Raw genomic sequence first — 21,398 nt, 5'->3', positions numbered from 1 at the left:
ATAGAGAGGCTTGGGAGGAGTACACGCTCGGCTGCTCTACCTTGGATACGCAACGCTCCTTGGTGGCACGCACCCGGGCAGCGGCTATATCTCCAATGGCGTCCCGGACTAGGGACTGCCACTCAGGCGCACAGCAGCTCTCTTGCGAATTTCTTGAATAAAATGTTTACGACCACCACCACCTAGCAGCGGCTACGCGACGTCGGCGCCAGAATTCAGAATTACGCTGCCGATGCAGCACCTAAACGTTGCCGACGAGAGGATCCTGCTGTTCGCGCAGCTGACGCATGAAGTCATCCCCACTTCTGAGACAGACATGATGTCTCTCTCGAATTCTTCGTTTCATATATACCAAGATCAACTCACCTAAAGGGCTACGCTCAAATATGGCATTACGGAGTATCGTAGGCGATTTTTTAGCGATTTCTTTTACATTTATATGAAAATGTGTATGGTTAATTGCTACAGTGGGAACGTTGATCAGCAAAACTGAGCTTAGTCAATAAATCGACGTGTTTTACTCACATCTGGTTACCAGCGAGAGTTCGACGAGGACAAATCATATGCGGGACCAACTGCACGGCTGAGGTTGCTTTGTTTCTTTTACAGCTGACGCGGCGTCTGTCTGAAATGAGAGAGATACTCGTGTGCGGTGGTCGGTAAACATTCTTTTTGGACAACTGCCGGTCGTTCAGCATTTCTTTACCTTTCGCTAGGCTGACTGGAGAATCTTTGTCATGATCACTCCGGAAACAGAGCTGATGCTTTGAAAGCGCAGTCTTCCTAACTCGAAACAGGCCAGCCGTCCCTTGTTCAGGCCCCAATGTTGCCGCTTTTCCAGAGGCTGCCCAAGGCCTTGTTATCGCGGAACCTTCAGCGGCAAGCATTTTTTTTTTTCGTTTTTCTTTCTCCCACGCATTCTGTTTGTGAATGGAAGCGGAATGTATCCTTTGCGACTACGCATGTTTTCTTGCGCGTGCAGAGCCCAGATGGGCTCCTCTTATCTTTGAACCAAATTCTTTCGGGCTGCCCATTGTTTGTCTCTGCTTACATTTTAGGATCCACCGACAATGGTACACCGAGAACAAAAAGCTTCGGCCTTGGGGCCTTTCAAAACATCGGCAAAGGCGCGTTGTTTGCGCTTATATACGTCCTTTGTCACCGCCTACGCTTGTTCGACCAGCTTCCCACTCACTGACGGCTTTGGTCGTCCCATTCAATCGAGGGCCATCTTCCCTAGTTTTTTTTTCGCGATACATCGTGGGCGTCTAGCATCTGTGTTGGGTCTCTGTAGGCGTAGTACTTACTGTCGTTCTCTTCGACGTTGACGCTCTGTCCGTCTCACAGAAGTATGGCACTCACCACAAGAAAACTGTATTGGGTTAAGAGCGGCGGTTTCGTGGTCAGTGGACTATGTCAGTTGTTTCTAGTATAGCATGCGCTCTTAGCATCTGTTTTATTAAGGCAAAAACTTATACGTATCATGGAAAGGGAGGCCTTGAACAAAATGAAGGCGTGAGCATGAAAAGGGGCACGCTACTATATTAGCACACATGCTTTGGGAGTGCGGGTCGTTCGGCCTGACTTATAGCAAAGCCGAGTGAGATGCACTTCTGCGCAGCCCAAACCCTCAAGACCAAATCCTGGCAGTCCAGTGCGCCCACAACAGGGCCGTTAGGCTAGACCTGCCGGTCTTCATGTGGGGATAGCCGGGTGGTGCGGGGCAACCTCAGAGTCTGCACTGGACTCTAATAAAGTTGTACTCTCTCTCTCTCACGTGTCTTCTCAAGCGTGGCTCGACCCGTGCGAGCTGCGCACTCACTTCGTCTTTGTGAAAGCGTGAAACCGAGTAAAGATGAAGAAAACTCACAGGGTACCTTATGCACTCACCTAAGGCGACTGGAAGGCGAAAGTCACCTTCTTTTCCTTCTCAGTCGATGTATTGATCCTGCCTCGCCACCATCAGAGAGCTTTTCACATTAAACGTGGTTTTCCTCGGCCTCCAGGATCGGAGGCACCTCACCTGGTTTTGCTCTGCCTCCGTGATCGGCCCACCTTGGACCAAGCTATGATGTGATGATATCATCATGGGACGTTACGTCACGGGACGTCACGATGAGGTCATAATGACGTCACATATTCTGGCCCATCTGTGACGTCATGGGGACGTCATATGGTGATGTCAACACGTGATTTTTTTTTTGCATGATCCGTGTTGACGCCGCCGACGGGAGACACCGACTCGGGACGCCGGTCCATTTTCGCGTTTGATGAGACATCTAAGGCTTTCGCCTTAATAAAGAAGGCGCTGCAGGCATCACGAAATGCTTCCGCGGAGCGGCGCCGGATGCTTATAGAGTATGAAGAAAGCGGAGTTCGCGTGTGTCGGCCTACTAACGACTATAAGTAACGCGGAAAGGGCGCGCTATGGTAGACACTGGGCCGGGGCCTAGTGGATTGCGTCATGGGCCGAGTCCTCGAGTCCTCTGGACTCGAGAAATTGCGTGCGTGCGCTGCTGTGGAACGGAAGGCCAATAGGTCATGCCCAAGTGACGAATGTTGCCATGTGAAACACGTTGATACGTATGTGCCTTGCCGCGTTGCTGTGGTGTATAAGATACCGACAGCTTGCCAACGCTCGTACATCGGTCAAACTGGACGATGTATTAATATACGCCTGCGTGAGCACGAAATGTCTTTGACGATTGACAAGCTATCGCACCTATCTGCTCATTGTTAGGCATGTGGGTGCCAGCCTTTGTTTAAGGAAACGTGTATTTTGTGTTCAAACAGAATCAAGAGGACTCGAGAAATAGTTAAAGCCGCCTATATCGCGAAAGCGGGTGTTTCGTGCGTCAGCTTTCCTTCGGTGGCGCTACCTAGCCGCGAGGTTGAATGCCTTGATGTCACTTGATCTGACGGTCTTATGCGTTTTTTATCATATGCGTACTCATTCTATATATATGGTTGCGTGATTCTTTAATATTAATATTATTATAGTGTGTGTATATACCTTTCTGCGCTTTTGATTAAACTTCAGTTGCTAGTAGCGCGTCGTCCTGCCTCCTTCGTGCCGGTGTGTTGTGGTTTTTTTTTTTCGCGCTTTTTTCAAGCATGACCCCGTATGAAAAGAGGGCGTCTTAGAAAATGGCGACTCCGCGCTTCGATTCCAAAACTCGTTTTCCCTCTCACGACTGCAAGATTTGGCTGAGCTATTCAAATATAGCTGTGTCTGCTTTCCGCAGGATGTGGGTTTTCACCAAGCCCGAGGGGTGGTTCATGACCCCTTTAAAAATGAGTGTGTGCCCTGGAATGCAAACTGCAGACCTCGCAAACAAGCCGAGTTCAGCTTTTCTGCATCAACGTATATATACGCTGGACGGGAAGTGTTATATCGCTGACGCAGCGAAAACAGTTCGTACTTACCTTTGCTTCCGTATGCGAGGCGAAGATCTTCGTTGGCTCGTATGCTTTCGTGTTTGTTTCAGCCTCTTCAAGTTGTGTTCTTACTGAATAGCTACGTTTACTACGTGTCGTGCTGTTTCGTCCTGTCGCATTACTTCATTCTGTCCGTCGTATTCGCTCACGCAAACTCCGCTGCATCGCCAGTGAGTCCACGTTCATCGAATGTTCGTGTCAGATATACGCTAACTGCGTCACTTTAAGATGGGAACAAACAGCGCTAGACACGGGATGGTGTATTGCTGGGAAATGCAGTATATACAAAAGCATTGTGAGGAAGACAAAAAAAAAAGAAAAGAAAAATAAAACCTGCGCACAGATAGAAAAGAAATGACCGCGTCAAATGCGTTGGCAAGAAAAGGGTGTCACGTTTTTTACAAGTAACTTATTTCACAGCTATGCAGGGAAACCGAGGGCACAGTGACGCAAGCGTTACCGTGTGTATGAATATGGTAAGCTTCGCTTATATCCCGTGCCCTTTGCTCTCTGTATGTTTCCGAAACGGTGTAGTGCTCAAGGATTGGCTGACATGCCTTTCAGTGCTGGGTTAAGTGACTGGGCACAGAAGCTTTCTTCTGTCGTTCTATCACCATCCTGTGTCTAGCGCTGCTTGTTACCGCCTTAATGATGTACCAGGCAGCTCAGTTAGGTGGACCCCTGCTGCATAACTCGTACACTCTCAATAAAATGGGCGTATTTAGGGTGTCTTTCACAACAATAACCGTCACCTGGCTTGCTTGCTTGCGTTACCTTCCCTAAAAACTCGGCGCTGGCCACTTTTTTTATCAAGAACACTGTGTCACGCTGAAAGCGCGCACGCCGTTCGCAACCTCGAAGTACCGGGCTCGCGGCGATTACGCAAAACACGCAGAATGCATGACATATTGTTGATGTGGAACAGAAAGACTACCCTAGTACACCCTTTGTCTTTAGGGTGCATGCAATGCATTTGGGGTCGAAGGGACACTACAGGGGGAAAAACAATGTGAACTAGAAATCAATGACTAACGTAAAATACCAAGGAAGGCTGTCGGACCATAAGAACTTAATTAATCAGGATAAAAAGAAGCACACCAGAGCAAAAGCTGGGTGGCGACCTCGCCTTGAAGCTTGTAAAGCTCGCCGTGACGTCATGGATGGTGACGACATCTTGTCCGGCCTTGTCATTTTTTTTTATCGGTAAAATCTAACTACTCTAAGAAAACAGAAAGCCAAATACGGCACTTGGCAAGATTTAAAAACTTTTACTGAATCACAACAACGAAAAGGTGAAAAAACGAAACAAAACAGAAAAAAATTTGGCAGATCCCACGTACCGTGGGAGTCGATGTTATGCGAAGCATGTGGCGGGTAGGTGACTGTGGCGTAACTTTTTGTACTGAGCGACACGTTACAAAATGACGCTAAAGATTTGTGTATAATTTACACGCACACATATATATGTTGAAGTGCCGCATATGTGTTATATAACCAGTTGTTTACGGTTGGGTAACACAGCCAATGGCAACGTGGGTATTACCAAAATCAGAAGCGGTAAGCTGATATGTAGTGATTATACGTGTCCCGAAAACGCACGCACGTTTCACGAACCCGTGTGCATGTGTGCAAGAAATTCTTGACAGTTCTTGAACAAGGGCATCATCACCATGATCAGTGAGCACCAGCAGCTGGTCATGACTTGTTATAGGATCCGGTCGTGATCGTGGTGACGAGGGGTCCATGTGTAGTGAAGTATGTGGTATAGTAGAGCTGTTGGAATTCGTGGATGCCTAGGTCATTTCGTCGACAAATTATCTGTCGACAGAGCCGGCGACATGTCCGAACCTGAAGCCACCCTTCGTGTTGGTGAGGTATAGGCCGTCGAGGCTGGTAGGCCTGGATAGTGCTACGTAGACCAACTTCAGTGTATGGTATATGTCGTATTCGTAGACTACCTGGGCGTATGTGGCCTACGTTGTTTAGTCTACAAAGCGGCTGTCAATCAATCTGGCATCATCCTCAGTCAGCATGAGGCCATCGCCCAGCCTCGTAAGAAATGAAGAGGACACAGCGTCGTTCTGGTGGACGAAGTGCACTTTACGGCGCTGTAATGTGGATATCATATGTAACGTTCGTTAATGTATTCTTCCGGGGTCGAGCAATGCTCCAATATAGCTTCCTGAATCATAGGAATACAAATGTAATGTTTATTACACTGCTATAAAAGAGGAGCCAACACTGGAACTACAGACGTTCATCTGATATAACGCCTGTATCGTAGGAGTACACATCGTAGGAGTATCATGTAGTGTTTATTGCTGTCTTATAAAATTAGATAGCCAGCACCACAACCACAATTGACGTTGCACCGATTGTACGCCTGCGTAGGCTGTTTTTCCAAGCCAGTTTATAGACCTGGCGTGGCTCAGTGGTAGAATACCTGATTGCCACGCAGAATGCTTAGGTTTGATTCCTGCTGGGATTCCAATTTTTATTATTTCCATTCGCTGAGTCAACACTGCCGATGTTGGTTTTCCTTAACGCTCTGGCATTTAAGTTACCAACGTCTGTTCTCGCCGTTCCTGGCTAGATATAAACTGTCAATCACCTGTGGCGCATACCCGTACACCGCGGCCCGTGGTAAACGGGTATGTGCCACACGTGTCTAGTGCAAAGGGTTTGACGACGTACGCGACAGAATTTTAACGTTATTCATGTCATGACCCGGCAATCATATTCGTCAAATCCGCTTACCCTCTCATGCAAATTTTGGTCTACACCAACTTAAGGAGGCGATCATGAGAGCACCCAGACGTAGGCGGCTAGATAGATAGATAGATAGATAGATAGACAGATAGATAGATAGATAGATAGATAGATAGATAGATAGATAGATAGATAGATAGATAGATAGATAGATAGATAGATAGATAGATAGATAGATAGATAGATAGATAGATAGATAGATAGAAACGCTCAAAGTGCCAGAGGTTCGCTAAGAAATGCTTCGCATTTAAAATGCTTTGAGATCTGTGACGCCACCCTGACCTCTAGGTGCTGGTATTTTGGCGCGAAATTCAATAAAGTGAACATCGACCTTTGTTCTCTCTTCAAATGATTAACTCATTACCGCGATGTAATGAGAACTGACTTTCGAAATGCCGCGTAAGTCTGAATTTTTAATTTATCAATTAATCAATTCTTTCTTTCCGTTTTTTACATGGCTGAGGAGATGGGACAAAGACAGCAGCGGTTGTGCAGCTTGACATTGTTCCCATCTCCTAGTGTGCACCAGCTGAGGCAAAGGCATTATCGCATAACAAGCAGAACAGATCGCCATTCATAGTTCGACGAAATGGACGAAGCTTCTAGCGCACAAGAAGAGGACAAAGAAGGTACACGAGGCACGCGAGCGCGGACTTATACAAGTTATTTCGAACCAAGGAACTACATGCCTATAGTCGGATACAACTTAAGAAGTCAGGAGAGGCCCCGCCCAGACGACCGAAGCGCGGCAGCCGATCGCCTCCGCGACTGAAAAAATAGTCCCGCTCGTGCACGCGCCGATGTTCTCCGAAGGCGGAGCCACCGGCCGTCCCACTCATGACGTCAGTCCCGTATGCGTGCCCATTGGTGCAGGCTTGTGTTCATCCGCCTTTGAGGAGGAAATGATGCTGATTTCTAAAGTTGTTTCCGACTGTAGACAGTTCCTTCCTAGATAGGGCGATAGAGTCACCTAACCTGTCAACCAATTCGGCTTCAACTGTTTAGCACGTCGGCAAACCATCGAGCAAGTATACTATGAACCGGTATTTGTCCTCGTCTAGTGCACCAGAAGCTGCATTCATTGCTTATACCAACATGCCCAAGCACTCACACTGACGAACTTGAAAGAAATGCTTATAAACAACGTCCAAGTGACAGGCTATCCGTACCGTTTGAAGAATTGCGTGAGTAAACGAGACCTTTGTGAGCCGTTTGGCCGTTGACGACACTTTATTTGTCTCCTTGCGATATAAACCTAATCGAGTGACTAGAAACATACAAGTATTATTAATAGCACGTTTGCAAATACAACATCACACACGGCTTTGGCACGCGAGTAGCTGGGAATGGAAACAGAACACGGCGCTAAAAAGAAAAGTGTTGCAATGCACACGAAATCTTCCCTCGATGACAGGAATGTCACCCGCGAAACACTGAACGTCAAGAAGATGCGTCACCTTTGCTGGCGCAACGTCACACTCACGTCGCAAACTTGTGCGGGAATAAGAGTTCTGGCCGAAGGAAAAAAAGAAGCTTCCACGAACTTTTTCTTTTCATTGTCTCACCTAACCATGTGAGTGATCCCAGATAGAAAGGAAGGAGGTGTCGAGAGCGGCACGGTGAATAAGGATACAAGCAACACTCTGTGCACTCGTTTTCTTTGGGGTCTTTACACCATCTGTGCTTTCAGAATTTCCTCGGCGACGAGCTCACTTTGTTTTGCGTGCCATCAACGCTTTTATTGTCGACCCTTCAGTGCTTATATCTTTGAATGAATTCGTTCACACTGACAAATCGTTCAATTTTCAGGTTGCGAAAGGAAGCAAGTTTTTCAATACTTTCTCTTAACAAAAAGTCTCTCAGAGACCTGCGTCGATACTTATGAAGTAGCCTCATGACTGCTCATGATCAGTTGGTAACTTTTGTCTAATTCAAGATAATTTATATAATTGTTTCAAGTTAACAACATTTTTGTCCTTAACCGTGCTTCTCGGCTCCCACTGATGCATCACGCCTTCTCGCATACCGTATTTACTCGAATCTAAGCCGATGTTCTTTACGAAAAAACGATGTGCGAAAGGGAGGGGGGGGAGTCGGCTTAGATTCGAGTACAATGATTAAGTTTTTTTCTGGCCTTGCAAACTTCGGGGGTCGGCTTAGACTCGGGGCCGGCCTAAATTCGAGTAAATACGGTATATTAAAACGTTTGCTGCGGTTACGCGTGGCTAGAGCATGTGTAACTCCTCGAAGGCAATCATGCCAACTGTCCACGAAGGAATAAATCATAGTTTCAGCAATTTCCTTTTCGGCAATGGTTGAAAGAAAAAATAAACAAATGAAAATACGATCGTGCCAGGCGGGGTATTATGAGAACCAGACTCGTCTCCTGACTGATACTCAAAAAGCATTAGCAGAATAAGAGTCGAGAACGAATAACCTATAAACACAACCGCACTTTATCTTGCCGGGAACAATTCTCAACATCGATAGACAAAAAGATGACCCTGAATAACGTAACTATTGCTATCGCCTGCCGTTCCTTAGTGTCTGGTTATTCTAATAAACGCGGAGGGTGGCGCGACGAGCAACATGCGAAACAAAAAATTAATGGAATTGGAATAATACTGACGTAATGTACCTGCCATACATTCATTTGCGAACAAACATCACGCGCAATTTTACAACTGCGAGTTTCTTCCGTATAGAGAAGAGATAGTGACGTGACAAGGGTGCTCAGTCAAAGCGACAAAGGCTTGAAACCTGCACAGCCAACGTGTGATACCCATTGCCACTGCTCGCCCCGCCTGCGCATATCAGTAAAAACGCGACATTGAGTAATGTGTTGAAAGGGTTCCACGTCCGACACGCACCTTCCATTTTGTACCACTGCAACGCCAGCCAACCGAGCTTGTCACACAGCACATCCCGTATCTGTCGGCACTCGGATAATCTCATCGTGTGAACGCCGTGTGTTATATATATAGCTCGAGGAGGTGCGCATTGCCGAAGCTGTCAACAATGCACGCCTAATGAAGCCCGGACGGAAGAGCGTACGCAACTTCTATACCGTCACACCTGTGCAGCGTTAGCTACGACTGTTTCTGGCCACCGTCGCTGCTATACTTAGCCATGGCATGCTGTATGCTGTACCGTCAAATTAGAAGCCAGCACTGCATGAACAGGCATTAACGAGCTCACAATTTTTTTTAGTACACAGTCGACAGGTGGTTACTCGAATAAAATTTAGTTGGATACATTCATGCAAGTAAACACTTACACGCTGTTAGACCAAACGCAGAGCTTTCTATTCGACGCAGTTTATGGTTCCGAAAAGTTGACGTCATAGCGCTCTTTCAGACAAGGTTTTCGCAATGTTCTCGAAGTGGCGATGGTTAATGGACCTTGTATAATAACTTGCGACATATAAATATGTTGCTCTTATGACGTTCTTTTAAAACTGACTAGTGTCTGTCTCTCCTCAACCAGTAACGCTTAACTTCGAAAATGGTTTGTCTTATTGATGCCGAGTCATGTTTTCCTATGTTTACCGAGCCACGTTTTACCGTCGTAGTTTTTCATTGCTTCCTTTGAGAAACGAATAGTCTGGTAACACCCCTTCGTACCGATTGTGTTCGCCAGTTCCCATTATTTAAGACATAGTAAGTTGACCGCGACACGACATGAAGCGATAAATACAGCAACGTAACGTAATGCGTTTTCTCGCAATGGAATCTAGACTCTAACGGCGCTCTCGCAATGGAGTAAGGTCCAGCTCGCTCATGCATACACAGATAGTCTGACCTGAACACGAGACGTCCTATAGATGACTACACCGAGGATGTGCGCTATGCTTTTCTAAACAAGAGAAACGAATGCAGAAAATCAAAGGGAGTCAACGCGCGTGAACAGCTTGTGCTATCACGCGCCGGTCTTTGCGTGTGTACCAGGAGAGTATCGCGTCTCTTCTTTCAGTGTACAAATGCGTCGTAATACCTTTGCAAAGTGGCTCCGCTGCGATTGTCTATAAACTATGACTAGTTCGCATCGTATCCAATGCTTCACTCCATCTTTCCACTCTGTAATTGTATGCATTGAGATCGGGGTTGATTTCGGGGGCGTGTTTGGCAGCTTTCGCGTCGTCGTATTACAGAGACACCACTTCATTTTTGTCGCCAGGCTTTGCTGCATTCTGCCCATCACAAGCGCTGCACGCAACAACGACTCCTTTTCGAGCTGCAGCGCCGGGAGCGTTATACTGGTTAGCCGCGAAACTATAATTACGCAGCATTAGAACATTAACTCGCGGTACCACTTACCGCTGCCAGTTAATCAATGCAATCTAGTTCCAGAGGCCAGTTCAAGCTACAGTTCTCCAACTGGGGTGCATTCTAGATGGACCGATGGAAATGCCGCGTATACATGAATTCGGTATTACAGGAAGGGTTCGCGGACCGCACTGCAGTCATCTTCGCATCGCCGAGCTATGTATATAAAGTGCTTGCCTGGAACGCATAAAGAAAACTTTCGGTTTCACGTAGGTCCTGTGCCTGCTGCGCTTGGCAAATTGGATGTCGTATAAAGCGGGTCTCTGGGTTGCCGAGCTGATGCGCGGATTGAGTACGTGCGTTCGTATAAAACGGGGGATAGTCTCCTTTGTGTAGTCTTGTGCGGAGGCCGCACGGGGTTTCACTTAGCAGTCCCATGCTCGCCACCACCTTTCCGTCGAGCGCATAAAATTAGTGCGGTGTGAGGCGTTACTGTATATGCAGGCAGGTTTCGGCCACTGGTGCATGGAAACGTCACTTGCGGTGTACGAAGAGAGCGACGAAATGCTACTACCTTATTTTTTATTTCATTTTAGTCATCTAGCAAAAAATGCGGCGGTTTCAAAACGAGCAAAGGAGGAGCTTCTTACGTTTAGCCACATTTGCAAGTACAGGATTAACATCAGTCGCAGCGCACGGGCGAACACTAATTATCTTAAGTTAGCACGAAAAAAAAGAAAATAAAGCCTATTGTGTTACCTTCCAAGCAATGCGTTTGAAAGTGCTGGTCGCTTGCGCTGCGAATTCGGTAAACTCTGCTTCAATAAGTTCATGCGTGTGCACTCCTAACTGAATTAAAGTGTACTGCATACTTTAGCGCGAAAGCATTGCGGGAAAGTATGCTATTTTACACCCTTTCCTTGGCGAGTCCCAGCCCTCAATAAAAGTGCCTACCATCTCCTATTGCAGTTGCTGCATCACAAATCACGGCAGGCACAACTATACGTACCTATATTAGCTTTTTTTTTTGTTTTTGTCAACTTTTAGCTAGGTTTAATGCTTTACGTGTGTCTCGTCGTCACGCAACTATGTTCGGTTTTGCGTGCGCTTTAGGAGAGAGACAAAAAAAAAAAAAAAGAACGTTCAAGCAAGAGCTGCTCGTGCAATTTTTCTTCACCGGATCTACATATAGGTCGCATTTCGATTCCGGCCGTTAGTACACTTCTACCAAAAGACTGTATACAATCTCTACAGAAACAAAACTATCACCCACTGCAAGACCATCGAGAGTTGACAAGTTTTTCGTAACATCTATACATTGTATCACTAAACAACGCTACACTGCACGCTCAATCTTGTCACGCACGCGGTATATTATATCACTCGTCTTATCAATACACTTGTACAAACCGCGGGGACCATGAAAGAAGATCATGCCTCTACAACTTGTTTGAGCAATGCGTCACAGTAATTTACACTTCCAAAGCATTGCAGCCCCCCATGCCGATTAGAACGGGGGCCACACAGAAACTTAGAGCGTTCAATTTCTCACGCAGAAATACGCTTCAGTGATCACGAATTGAAGTTGAAAATCTGCCGTAGGGTAACAACTGTTTTAGCTGTGGCGTCACACGCTAGGTGGTTCCATAGTTCGACAGGTCTGTTCAACATAGTGCGTTAGGTCGTACATCGCATTTTACTTAAGTTTTCTCTTTTGAAACACTAACTAGACTTCTTCACACTCTCCCTTCGGTATTTAAACTGACGTTAAGAACTGCGCGCTACCTAAAGACGCGCATTATTCGTGTGATAAAATTCAGTCATTCTACCAATAGGTGTCGTGTGAAGCAGTAATGACTGCCGTTGCCTGAATGGTACGATCCGTGGAATCATAGCAGTTTGAAAATGGTTGATTTGATTTGCGATGATACCTCGACGCTTAAAGCCGTTTGTAAGTTATTTAAAAAAACAACAAGAAAAACGAACTGAAATGAGGAGGCATAAGCGACATTACGTCGCGAATCCCTACAGCAGCACACGATATAAAAGCACGAGAGAATAAATAAAAGCACGATATAAATTAGTATGTATGCTACCAGTATAGGAGAGTATAAGCAAGGACAAAAAGTGTTGCACTTAGCTTGCCCCTGCGGGTATTAAGAACTTTCATAACAACCAGACAGTCATGTCTCATTACTATACCGGAGAAAAAGACTGCAATTTGGGCTCCAGTATTGTGCACTCTATATATACAAACAATAGACGAACGCGACTGCGTCGCATGAAGTTTTCGGCACTTCATTCATGGCCCCTTCAGTCGTCTTTTCTCTCGCCATTCTCGCTCGTTTAGTCTGCGCTTTGAACGTAAACACCGACGACGCAATGCAAACACAACGAAGAAAAAAGAACAACACAATGGATGGTCAGACGTACACGCGGAAAAGGTTCACTTTGGACTCGCGTGGACTGAGCAAATGCTACACGTAATGACTTAGAGAGATAGGAGGAAATTAAGACGGACAGACAGAAAAAAAAAGAACAACACTGCAGTGACGTAATCACCGGTGACTGCGAATGGCCCGGTTGGGGGCGCGTCCGTTATCTCGACTAATTACCGCCTTGACACAGAGAAGATGTGAAACACACGCTGGCAGGCATCACCGGTGACTCCAGTTGACGGAGACTTCGGAGGGCCCCGCGCACAGTGTGGCTGGCATTCGAGCCTATACAACGCGGCATGCTTGTCAGGCCAACTTCCCCCAGAGTTGTCGAAGTTGGCGTTTCCAGTGTTGCCTGCCCGTACGCTATGTGCAACCACACGATCGAAAGTTCAGAGCCAAAACTGCAGGCTCCATATCGAGGTCCACGCGGGCAGCTTTTTGAGCAACGCGTTTTAACTCGTGCTCCCTGGGATTTCATGTGGCCAGCGGTAAAGAACGAGTTGGAGCTGATGAGGATGAGAAACACAATTGTGCATGCAGAGCCCTCTCCGTCCCCTCAGGCACCAGTGTCAAGTATGAAAGTATCAATGTTCGAAAAGTTGGCTCCACAGCATCGTAATTGAATTGTGTTGATTATTGTAGTGTGTAGAATTCAGACAAAAGAAATACCAGATTGGAATTTCTGCACTTGATTTTTCTTAACTTAACGCGCTCATAAGTGCTATCATTTAAAACTTTTGTTGTAAAACGGATTTTTTTTTCCTGCAAATGCTGCAGTTAAACAAGGTAACGTAAGTTATAATGCATTACTGTTTTCTAGTTCAATTTAAACGTGACGTTAAATTGTGGTCTCTGTCAAGGATTCACAAGACACATTTTAAAACCATGAAAGAGTGTCTAAGGTGATGAGCGAATGTGGCTTGGGAAAGAAAAAAGAAAAGCAAGAACTTGCTGAATTTCTTAACGTAATTTGGAGAAAACATAAGTTGAACAAGACTAAAACGCGAACTGTACAGGTATGTAAGAGAAAATTTCCGCGTAATGTAACTACCAACTAAAAGTTAAAAAAGGCGAACGTATGTGGAGAATCAGTGAATTCTTGTGGTGAGGGGACTGGAGCGATTTTCTGACTGTCCGCGAGTACGCTAATGAATGTTCTGGTTCTGCGCCGCTGAACTGACGAAACCATGCTTGGTCAAGCTACACGCGCCTCCGGTGCCTTCCTCGTGTGAGGCAACACGCGTCATCTAAATCGGGAAACGTCCGAGTCCTCCCGGCGTTGTCTCGTGACAGGAATGAGCATCTCCTGCGGCGACTGTGGTGGTGGTGGCGATAGCACTGGGGCCGCGCATCAGTCATGGCCAGGCGTCGACGTCAGCCGACGGCCACCGTCGGCGCTGTCAGCGTCGCGTTGTCAGGTGTGAACGCCGTGGTCGCCGTCACGGCGCCTCCCGTCGTGGTGGTGGCAGCCGTGGACGTCGGAAGCCGGAACAGGTTCTCGTTCTCTTTCCTCACTGCGCATGCGCGGGAGGAAGGGAGAAAGAGAGAAGAGAGAAAGGTTTTAGTGAACACGCAATGTCCAGAGGAATTTCGAATTGAACTCATTTTGGCGCAGCTGCAGCTATAGCAAGTTAACGCAACTTCTAATGCATTATTGTCTCCTAGTTTGACTTAAACGCTACATTACATTATGATATCTGTCAAGGATTTACACGAGACAACAATTCAAAGCCATGAAAAGAGTGAATGTGGCTTGAGGAATAGAACAAACAAACAAACAAACAAACAAACAAACAAACAAACAAACAAACAAACAAACAAACAAACAAACAAACAAACAAACAAACAAACAAACAAACAAACAAACAAACAAACAAACAACAAACAAACAAACAAACAAACAAACAAACAAGCTTACGCTTGTCAAAGTAATTTCGAGAATACCGAATAGAACGGGACTTCCTCTATAGCTCTTCAGTGTGTTTCGAGTTATTATACTTCTAATATGGCATAGATCAAGGCTCAACGCCTGGTTGCACCAATGAAGCATGCATGTGAGAGCATTGAAAAAGTCTCTGGTGCGCTCGGACGCACATTTTTGGCAATATTTATCGGCCATATGCGCATTACATTTTTGAAGCATTAGCGTCTGTGATCTCGGTAGTCCACCCTTCGAGGAAGGGTGCACTACCAAGATTTCTCCGAAGATTTCGGAGAACAAACAGAAAGGGGAGAAATAATAGATATGGAGGCGTCGACATAAGGCATTCGTCTTTTTTCAGCCGTGGTAGCGATGCGGCGAAAGTAATGGAATGAAACCGATAAACGATACATTAGCATACGCCTCGAGGTCATCGTCATCGACAGAAGAGGAGAGTTGATACGGGTCGGGAGTCAACGAGCCTTCCACTATTTTCTTTTCGAGTTCTTTCTTTTTATTTCTCTTTAGTTGCGCGGACCAAGCGACACGAAGCGGGTGGCAACGATACGCCAGCTGCCGCAGTCAGGCTTTCATTTTCGCAGTACGCCGCCTTCTGAACGCTCAGTTTCGCGCGAGCGCTAACTGTGTACTTTGTATATACGGACTGACGGTTTTCTGATGTGTTAGCTCAGCGCAACTGGAGCGCACACTGTCCGTCATGGCGACGGTCACTGCAGCTTTGACCCGCACGGATGACCGACAGCTCTGAAAGCTTTCGCCCGCAGTTAGCGCAATTGACTCTCTATACAGTCACCCCTGAAGCCACTTTCACTGAGCTCGTTCCCCATCCTCTTCCTTTGCCTTCGCACCCCCCGCTTCTTCGACGACCCAACTGAATGGGGAAGCGGCAGCAACGGCGGCAAATCAAACGCAGCATCTGTTCGGGCCGCGACCCCTCGCTGCCCCCTCGCACCCCTACGCTTTCGACCTTGTGGTTTACGTCAGAAGCCAAAGCTCGCTCGAGTACTCTCCCGCCTCTGTTGACCTCCAGTGGGGGTCACGCACGGATGATCACCGGCCCCACCTTTTTTTTCCCTACCTCTTGCCCTTTCCCATCAGCTTTCCTGAACATCCCGAAGGGGCCCGCCTCTCTTCCTTTAGATGAAACGAAAGCGCGAGCAGCCCCACAGCCCAGGCTCGTATTTAGCCGATCATTTCAGTTCCCTCTCATTGATGCCCGGGTATTCTTTTTGTTCGCCGGGGAAATATGTTTTCTGTCCAGCTTTTGTTGCTTAATAGCTGCACACGTATGGGAGGGCAGGCTACATTAGAGCCGGCTATTCCAAAACAGAGGTGAAATGTCCAGCACGAAGCTGTTGGGCGCACTGTTCACGACGAAGAGGAGGAGGCTATGAAGAGGAGCTCAGTAGTACGCAGGTTGAATGAGTGATTTGGTTCATTCAGATCAAAACGACTCAACGGTTCTTTGTTGTCTGTTGCGTCTACGGTCTCTTCGTGTGCCATGGCTCTGTATATTCAGCCCCAACGACGACAAGTCAGCATCGAGAATACAGTAAAATATAGGGGCAGAACGTTGATGAAACCAAAGCGCTCAGCCTGCATGAGTGGAGCGTGTTACCTTACGCGGCCTGAAATACAAACAAGCGAACGGGACTGCTTCAAATGTGAACGAACAGATTATAACCGTGGAGACAATGATAACGAACAGAACAAACAAATAACTGAAAGATAATTACAATAATCACATTTATTCTCTGCAGTTACGCAATGCACAGAGCGAAATCTTGATGCAACCTGATGCACGCAACTGGACAGACATGCAGTAAGCAGATAGAGCGCAGTATATGTAGTGATATTAGCAGGCTTACTGGGCTGTAGAAAAAAAAAAAGCCCGTGAAAACAATGACCGCATACATCGCACAGCACCACTTCAGTCACAGCACCGGCATTAAAAAAAGAAAAAGAAAATCCTCCATACGCAGGAATGTTTCGTAGAGTAGTGTTCATCGCGGCTAATCACGACAGGAAACTCATATAACGACAAAGAAGACCTTGTTCGCCCTCGCGAGTAGAACCACTGAATTCGAGACAGTTACTCTATTAGGGGTCGCTATTAGGGGGAGGGGGGCTGATATTTCATATCAGCCCCCCCCCCCCTTTTTTTTGGTCGAGTTCAAAAGACCACATGCTTAACAATGGATGAAAAAATAAAAATAAAAATGAAAGGATGACGTGCTTCCAACAGTGGACTGCCTGTGGTACTTGGCTTTCGGGGAGTAAAGATGGGAAGTAAACAATTCTCGGAATGCAACACCAGGGGCCTTCGGCCACAGTTATCGTCAAAAACCCGCGTGTCCATAACCCTGCTCCTTAAACAATGACGGGAGAGGTACGACTGAGTAACAGTTTGGGGCAGACTTTGTCCTCCCCCCCACCCTCAAGGTTATTTAGAAGGACGGTCGCCCCTGCCCCCTAGTGCGCACGCCTATATGGTTATAACGAAATTACTTCCAAAGTACATATACTTCCCGGCTCAACAGCTGATTGAAGTTCGAAAAAAAAATGCCGCCATTTCACCATGCGAACGTGAATGTCCAGCGAAGCTGTACCAAACACCACTCATGCCAATGGGGGGGGGGGGGGGGGGTATGGTTTATTATTACTTTAGAGCAGGGGTCGGCAACCTTTTGAGGCGTAGGGCCAAGTTTTCATGAAGCCGCCACAGCGGGGGTCAGATGGCAAATAGGGGGGGGGGGGGGGAGGGGCCATTGCAGGCAGCGAGAAAAAAATTCGGCGAATTGACGATAATGTACAAAATTGGAATACAAATCATGTTTATTTTCTGCCCGCATGTGAGAAGGTTGCAATTTACAAACATAGGTTCAGCACGAAAACCCCATCTGAGGTCAAAACTGCCATGTGGGCCTTTAGATCGGTAGAAAGAAGAAAAAAAAAGGGGGGGGGGGCGCTCTCTCGGGGGGCCCGCGGGCGGCAGGCTGCCGACCCCTGTTTGGTAGTGATAAGAGTAAGGGTAGTGATAATCGTTTCGTGGTCACTGTGGTAGATCTTGATTGTTTCCGCGACCATTTTCAGCAAGACGAATTTGTTCCTTTAGTAGAGCATTGTATTCACGCTGTTCTTCTGGTGTCGTTAATTTCCGTGATCTACCCATGGCAGTTTTAGAATGAACTGACTGAGTTGATAGACGGGTCTCCCATTTATATATGAAAGCGGGAAACACACGCGGGAAGAAGGAAAGGCCGTTTGACGTCATTCGAAGCTCTTGTGGGAAGTGCAAAGCAGCTGCAACCTAATCTTCACCGGGAACGTGTGGAAGAGTGATCCCGTTGTTCACAGGTTCCTTATCATCCATCATGCGGCTTTGATGCTTGTCATGTGTTTTTTTTTATTGAAACGAATGCTGAGCTCTATGCTGTATGCCTGATTGCAAAGAAAGATATGCCGCTTGCCTAAATTGTTAAAGGGCCCCTAAACCACCCAGAGATCGAAATTTACTTGTGGCGTTGCAGTTGTGTACGAGTCTACAGCGGACGCGTTCGTCGGCTCGTCTGTCCACCTCTCCGAATGCCCTTCCTCAGCGTCCGAGGTGAGAACGCAAGGAACGCGCGCCGCTGCTATACTCGCGGACAACTTTTCTTGGCAATGAAGCGAAGGCTACAGAGCCACAATGCACGTATCCTAACGCTAATGAATGTAGTCCCACAATTGCGTCCGTATTTTCTGCGTGAGATATATAAAAATAATCCTTCATTTTCTACATGTAGCTTTTTGAGACGGAACGCAGCGCACACAAGCGAGATATTTGTACTTCTTTTACTTTAAACGTTGTCACTTTGCGTTTTTGCGTGCGTGAAAAAGTCGCGCCTTTTACCCGTACCTTAGACGCTAAGCAGCGTTTGCGTCGAAATGCAACGCTAGCCATCACTTTCCACGGCGTTACGCGACGCGCGCCAAACCGGACTACTTCGCGTAGCAGTACATGTGCAGACGCTCCGCCCCCGTAGATTCGCCTTCATTGCCAAGAAAAGTTGTCCGCGAGTATAGCAGAGGAGAACGCGAGCGCAAGCGTCTGTTCGTGGTTTAGGGGTCTGGGGTTTCGTTTTTAGTCCACGGAGACGAAACCGTTCCGGGGTAGTGGTATACAGCTTCGCTCTAAAATGGGACAACAACTAATTTTAACCGCAAGTTTGACAGCGCATTCCTCGAATCTGCGACATCCTCGTATTGCGTGCTATAGGTTGATGTGCCTTGCAAATTAAGCGGCTCAAGTTATTCAACTGCAGTGTGCAACGCAAAGTAACTGATTAAAAACGTTACTTAGTTGACTTTTATTCAAGTTCGATTTCTCGTGAATGTAATACCCGCCGCTTGATGTAGTTGAGCTCAAGGAGTGCAATTTTTCGATCTTTCACAGCCAATATTAAAAAGAGAATAAAGTTCTGTATTGCATTAAAAATAAAAACACACGCTCGATAACTCTACAGGTACGAAAATGGTAGAGAAAAAAATATAAAGAAAAACGCCTTCCGACGCTTTCCCGAACCTTTGATTAAAAAGCTGCTCGCACCATCTTTTTTCCCAGCCATTTAGTACTTTTTCATGTTACTTTTCAGGTCATCGAATATCGCTCACAACTTTCTTACAGATCCGATGCACGGACCTTCGCTTAGGCACCGCGACTTGGTTCTTGTTTCTTTCCCCAGTCCCGTCGTAAAAAAAAATAAAAGCAAACGGAAAAGAACACCGGTATCATCGCCGTATTGAAAAACACTCATCCTATATTCTCGGAGCACAAAGCAGACTGGACGTTTAATGAATCGAAGAGACACAGAAGATTGCCCTGTCTCACTCGGGCCCTCATATCAGCCTTTTTCTTTCACTCCAAGTGTTTCGTGCCTGTACAACTTTTTTCCGCAGGCTTTCGACGTAGAGGCGGAGGATTCGGCGACAAGCAGCGGAAAAGTCCTCCATGTTGGTTCAGCGCGTATACGTGTGACGACGCGTCCGAGCGAAGAAAATCCCCTGGAATCGAAAAGGGGATCTCGACAGGCTGTTTTCACGCCAGAAGCGACGAAACAATAAAAGAGCAAAGATTCCTCGATGCTGTGGCGATTTCGGATATCTTCTGAATTGCAAAGCAGGTTCCGTGTCGTGTCGATGGGAAGGCTACTCGGCTGCGTCTCAATTCGCTGCGTTTGTGCGTGTGTGTGACTTATGTGGTTGTCCACTGCGTATACGGGGCGGTGCGCGAGCCCCCGAGAAGGCAAATACGGAGAAATTGGGCCTGTTGCTATGGCGTTGCATGTGAGAACGACGCCGAAAAGAAACATGGCGGAGGGGAGGACATGTGGAAAGGACGATAGGCGAGTGGCCGTCGATGCGTATCCTTGCAATTTTTTTTTCATTACACTTTTTTCTCCTTCGATCTCTGCAGGATATTATTGAACAGGATATCAGAAGTGAAACACGACATCTGCGTCAAGCGCGCGGAAATCTTTCACTGATACTAGCCGCGCATATATGAATGGATATATACGTGAACTGACGCGCCACCACTCGTACGAAACACCGGTGATCTGTATATGGCATGTATGCGCGCTTCGTTCTGCTCGTATTGAAGGGGATGACGAGAACGCCGGATCGGCAATTGTTGTTACTGACAGCAGCGATTCGTGAAAGGATATAAAAAAGGACCAACGGCACCGAATATGAAAATTCATTTTTCTCTGGCTTATACACTTTGCGCCCTATCGAAACCTAGGACGCCTTGCGTAGTGTGCGTAACACGCTTGGCAGTCTGGTTCTTGATCGGGCTTTTCATGCACTTTTTAAGCAATTTGTAAGAATGCTAACTGTCTTCCTTATCTTTCATTTTGGTCATGCAGTTCGGGCTGTCAGTTCAATGGAGCTTATAGTGACATTAGTTGAAATGGAGCTGAGAGAAGACGAGCACGCTCGTGCAAGTGATGGTTAATTTGCGTTATTTAGGCGAAGGAATACGCCTCGGTGAGCTTGAAGAATTTGCGATAAACTTGTATTATTGGCGCTCATATATTCGCGGTGTCACCATAAAAGAGGACAGGCGATTCTAGCATACTTAACAACAACGCAATTTTTCGACGAGTAAAATTCTTAAATTAAAGCTCGGAACGTATTTTGTGTTAAAGTAGGTTAATCAGCTATTATTTCAAGTTGCAACTTCAGCAAAACAACAAATACATACTAATCTATTCAACGTAAGTTTCACGTTACGTGAGATGATACACGGAATCGTACATTGTGTCCGCGTGAATCAAGTGCCTGTGGTGCAATGAAACTACGCACCTGGCATATAATCAATCACAAAATTAGAAATAAAAATGAATTTTAGGAACACCATGACATTTTAGTTCCATCTACAGCCACAGCCGAAGCCATAACACAATCCACAGCAACTCCAATGGTCGCAGCAAGACACTGACGCGTGTCAATGACAGCGCTGGTTCCCCACGACTTGCCCGAGAAAGACCAGGACATTGCCGC

The 21,398-nt window shown here is 46.6% G+C and overlaps 1 protein-coding gene across 2 annotated transcripts in view; it reads right to left on the bottom strand.

The window, feature by feature from the left end:
* Positions 1 to 7,436: 7,436 nt before the first annotated feature.
* The window catches only part of LOC119394140 (serine/arginine repetitive matrix protein 2), a 175,694-nt gene continuing 161,732 nt past the window's right edge, over positions 7,437 to 21,398 (bottom strand). For both annotated transcript variants that reach the window (XM_037661395.2, XM_037661394.2), the window contains exon 2: positions 7,437 to 14,427. In XM_037661395.2, the coding sequence (XP_037517323.1) occupies positions 14,288 to 14,427 (140 nt within the window). In that variant the 3' untranslated portion in view covers positions 7,437 to 14,287. The remainder of the gene's footprint in view (positions 14,428 to 21,398) is intronic.

This window comes from Rhipicephalus sanguineus, chromosome 5 (assembly GCF_013339695.2).
Source record: "Rhipicephalus sanguineus isolate Rsan-2018 chromosome 5, BIME_Rsan_1.4, whole genome shotgun sequence".
In the NCBI taxonomy this organism is placed as follows: domain Eukaryota; kingdom Metazoa; phylum Arthropoda; class Arachnida; order Ixodida; family Ixodidae; genus Rhipicephalus; species Rhipicephalus sanguineus.
The sequence above is the reverse complement of the archived record's forward strand: the minus strand, read 5'-3'. Positions and strand labels throughout refer to the sequence as shown.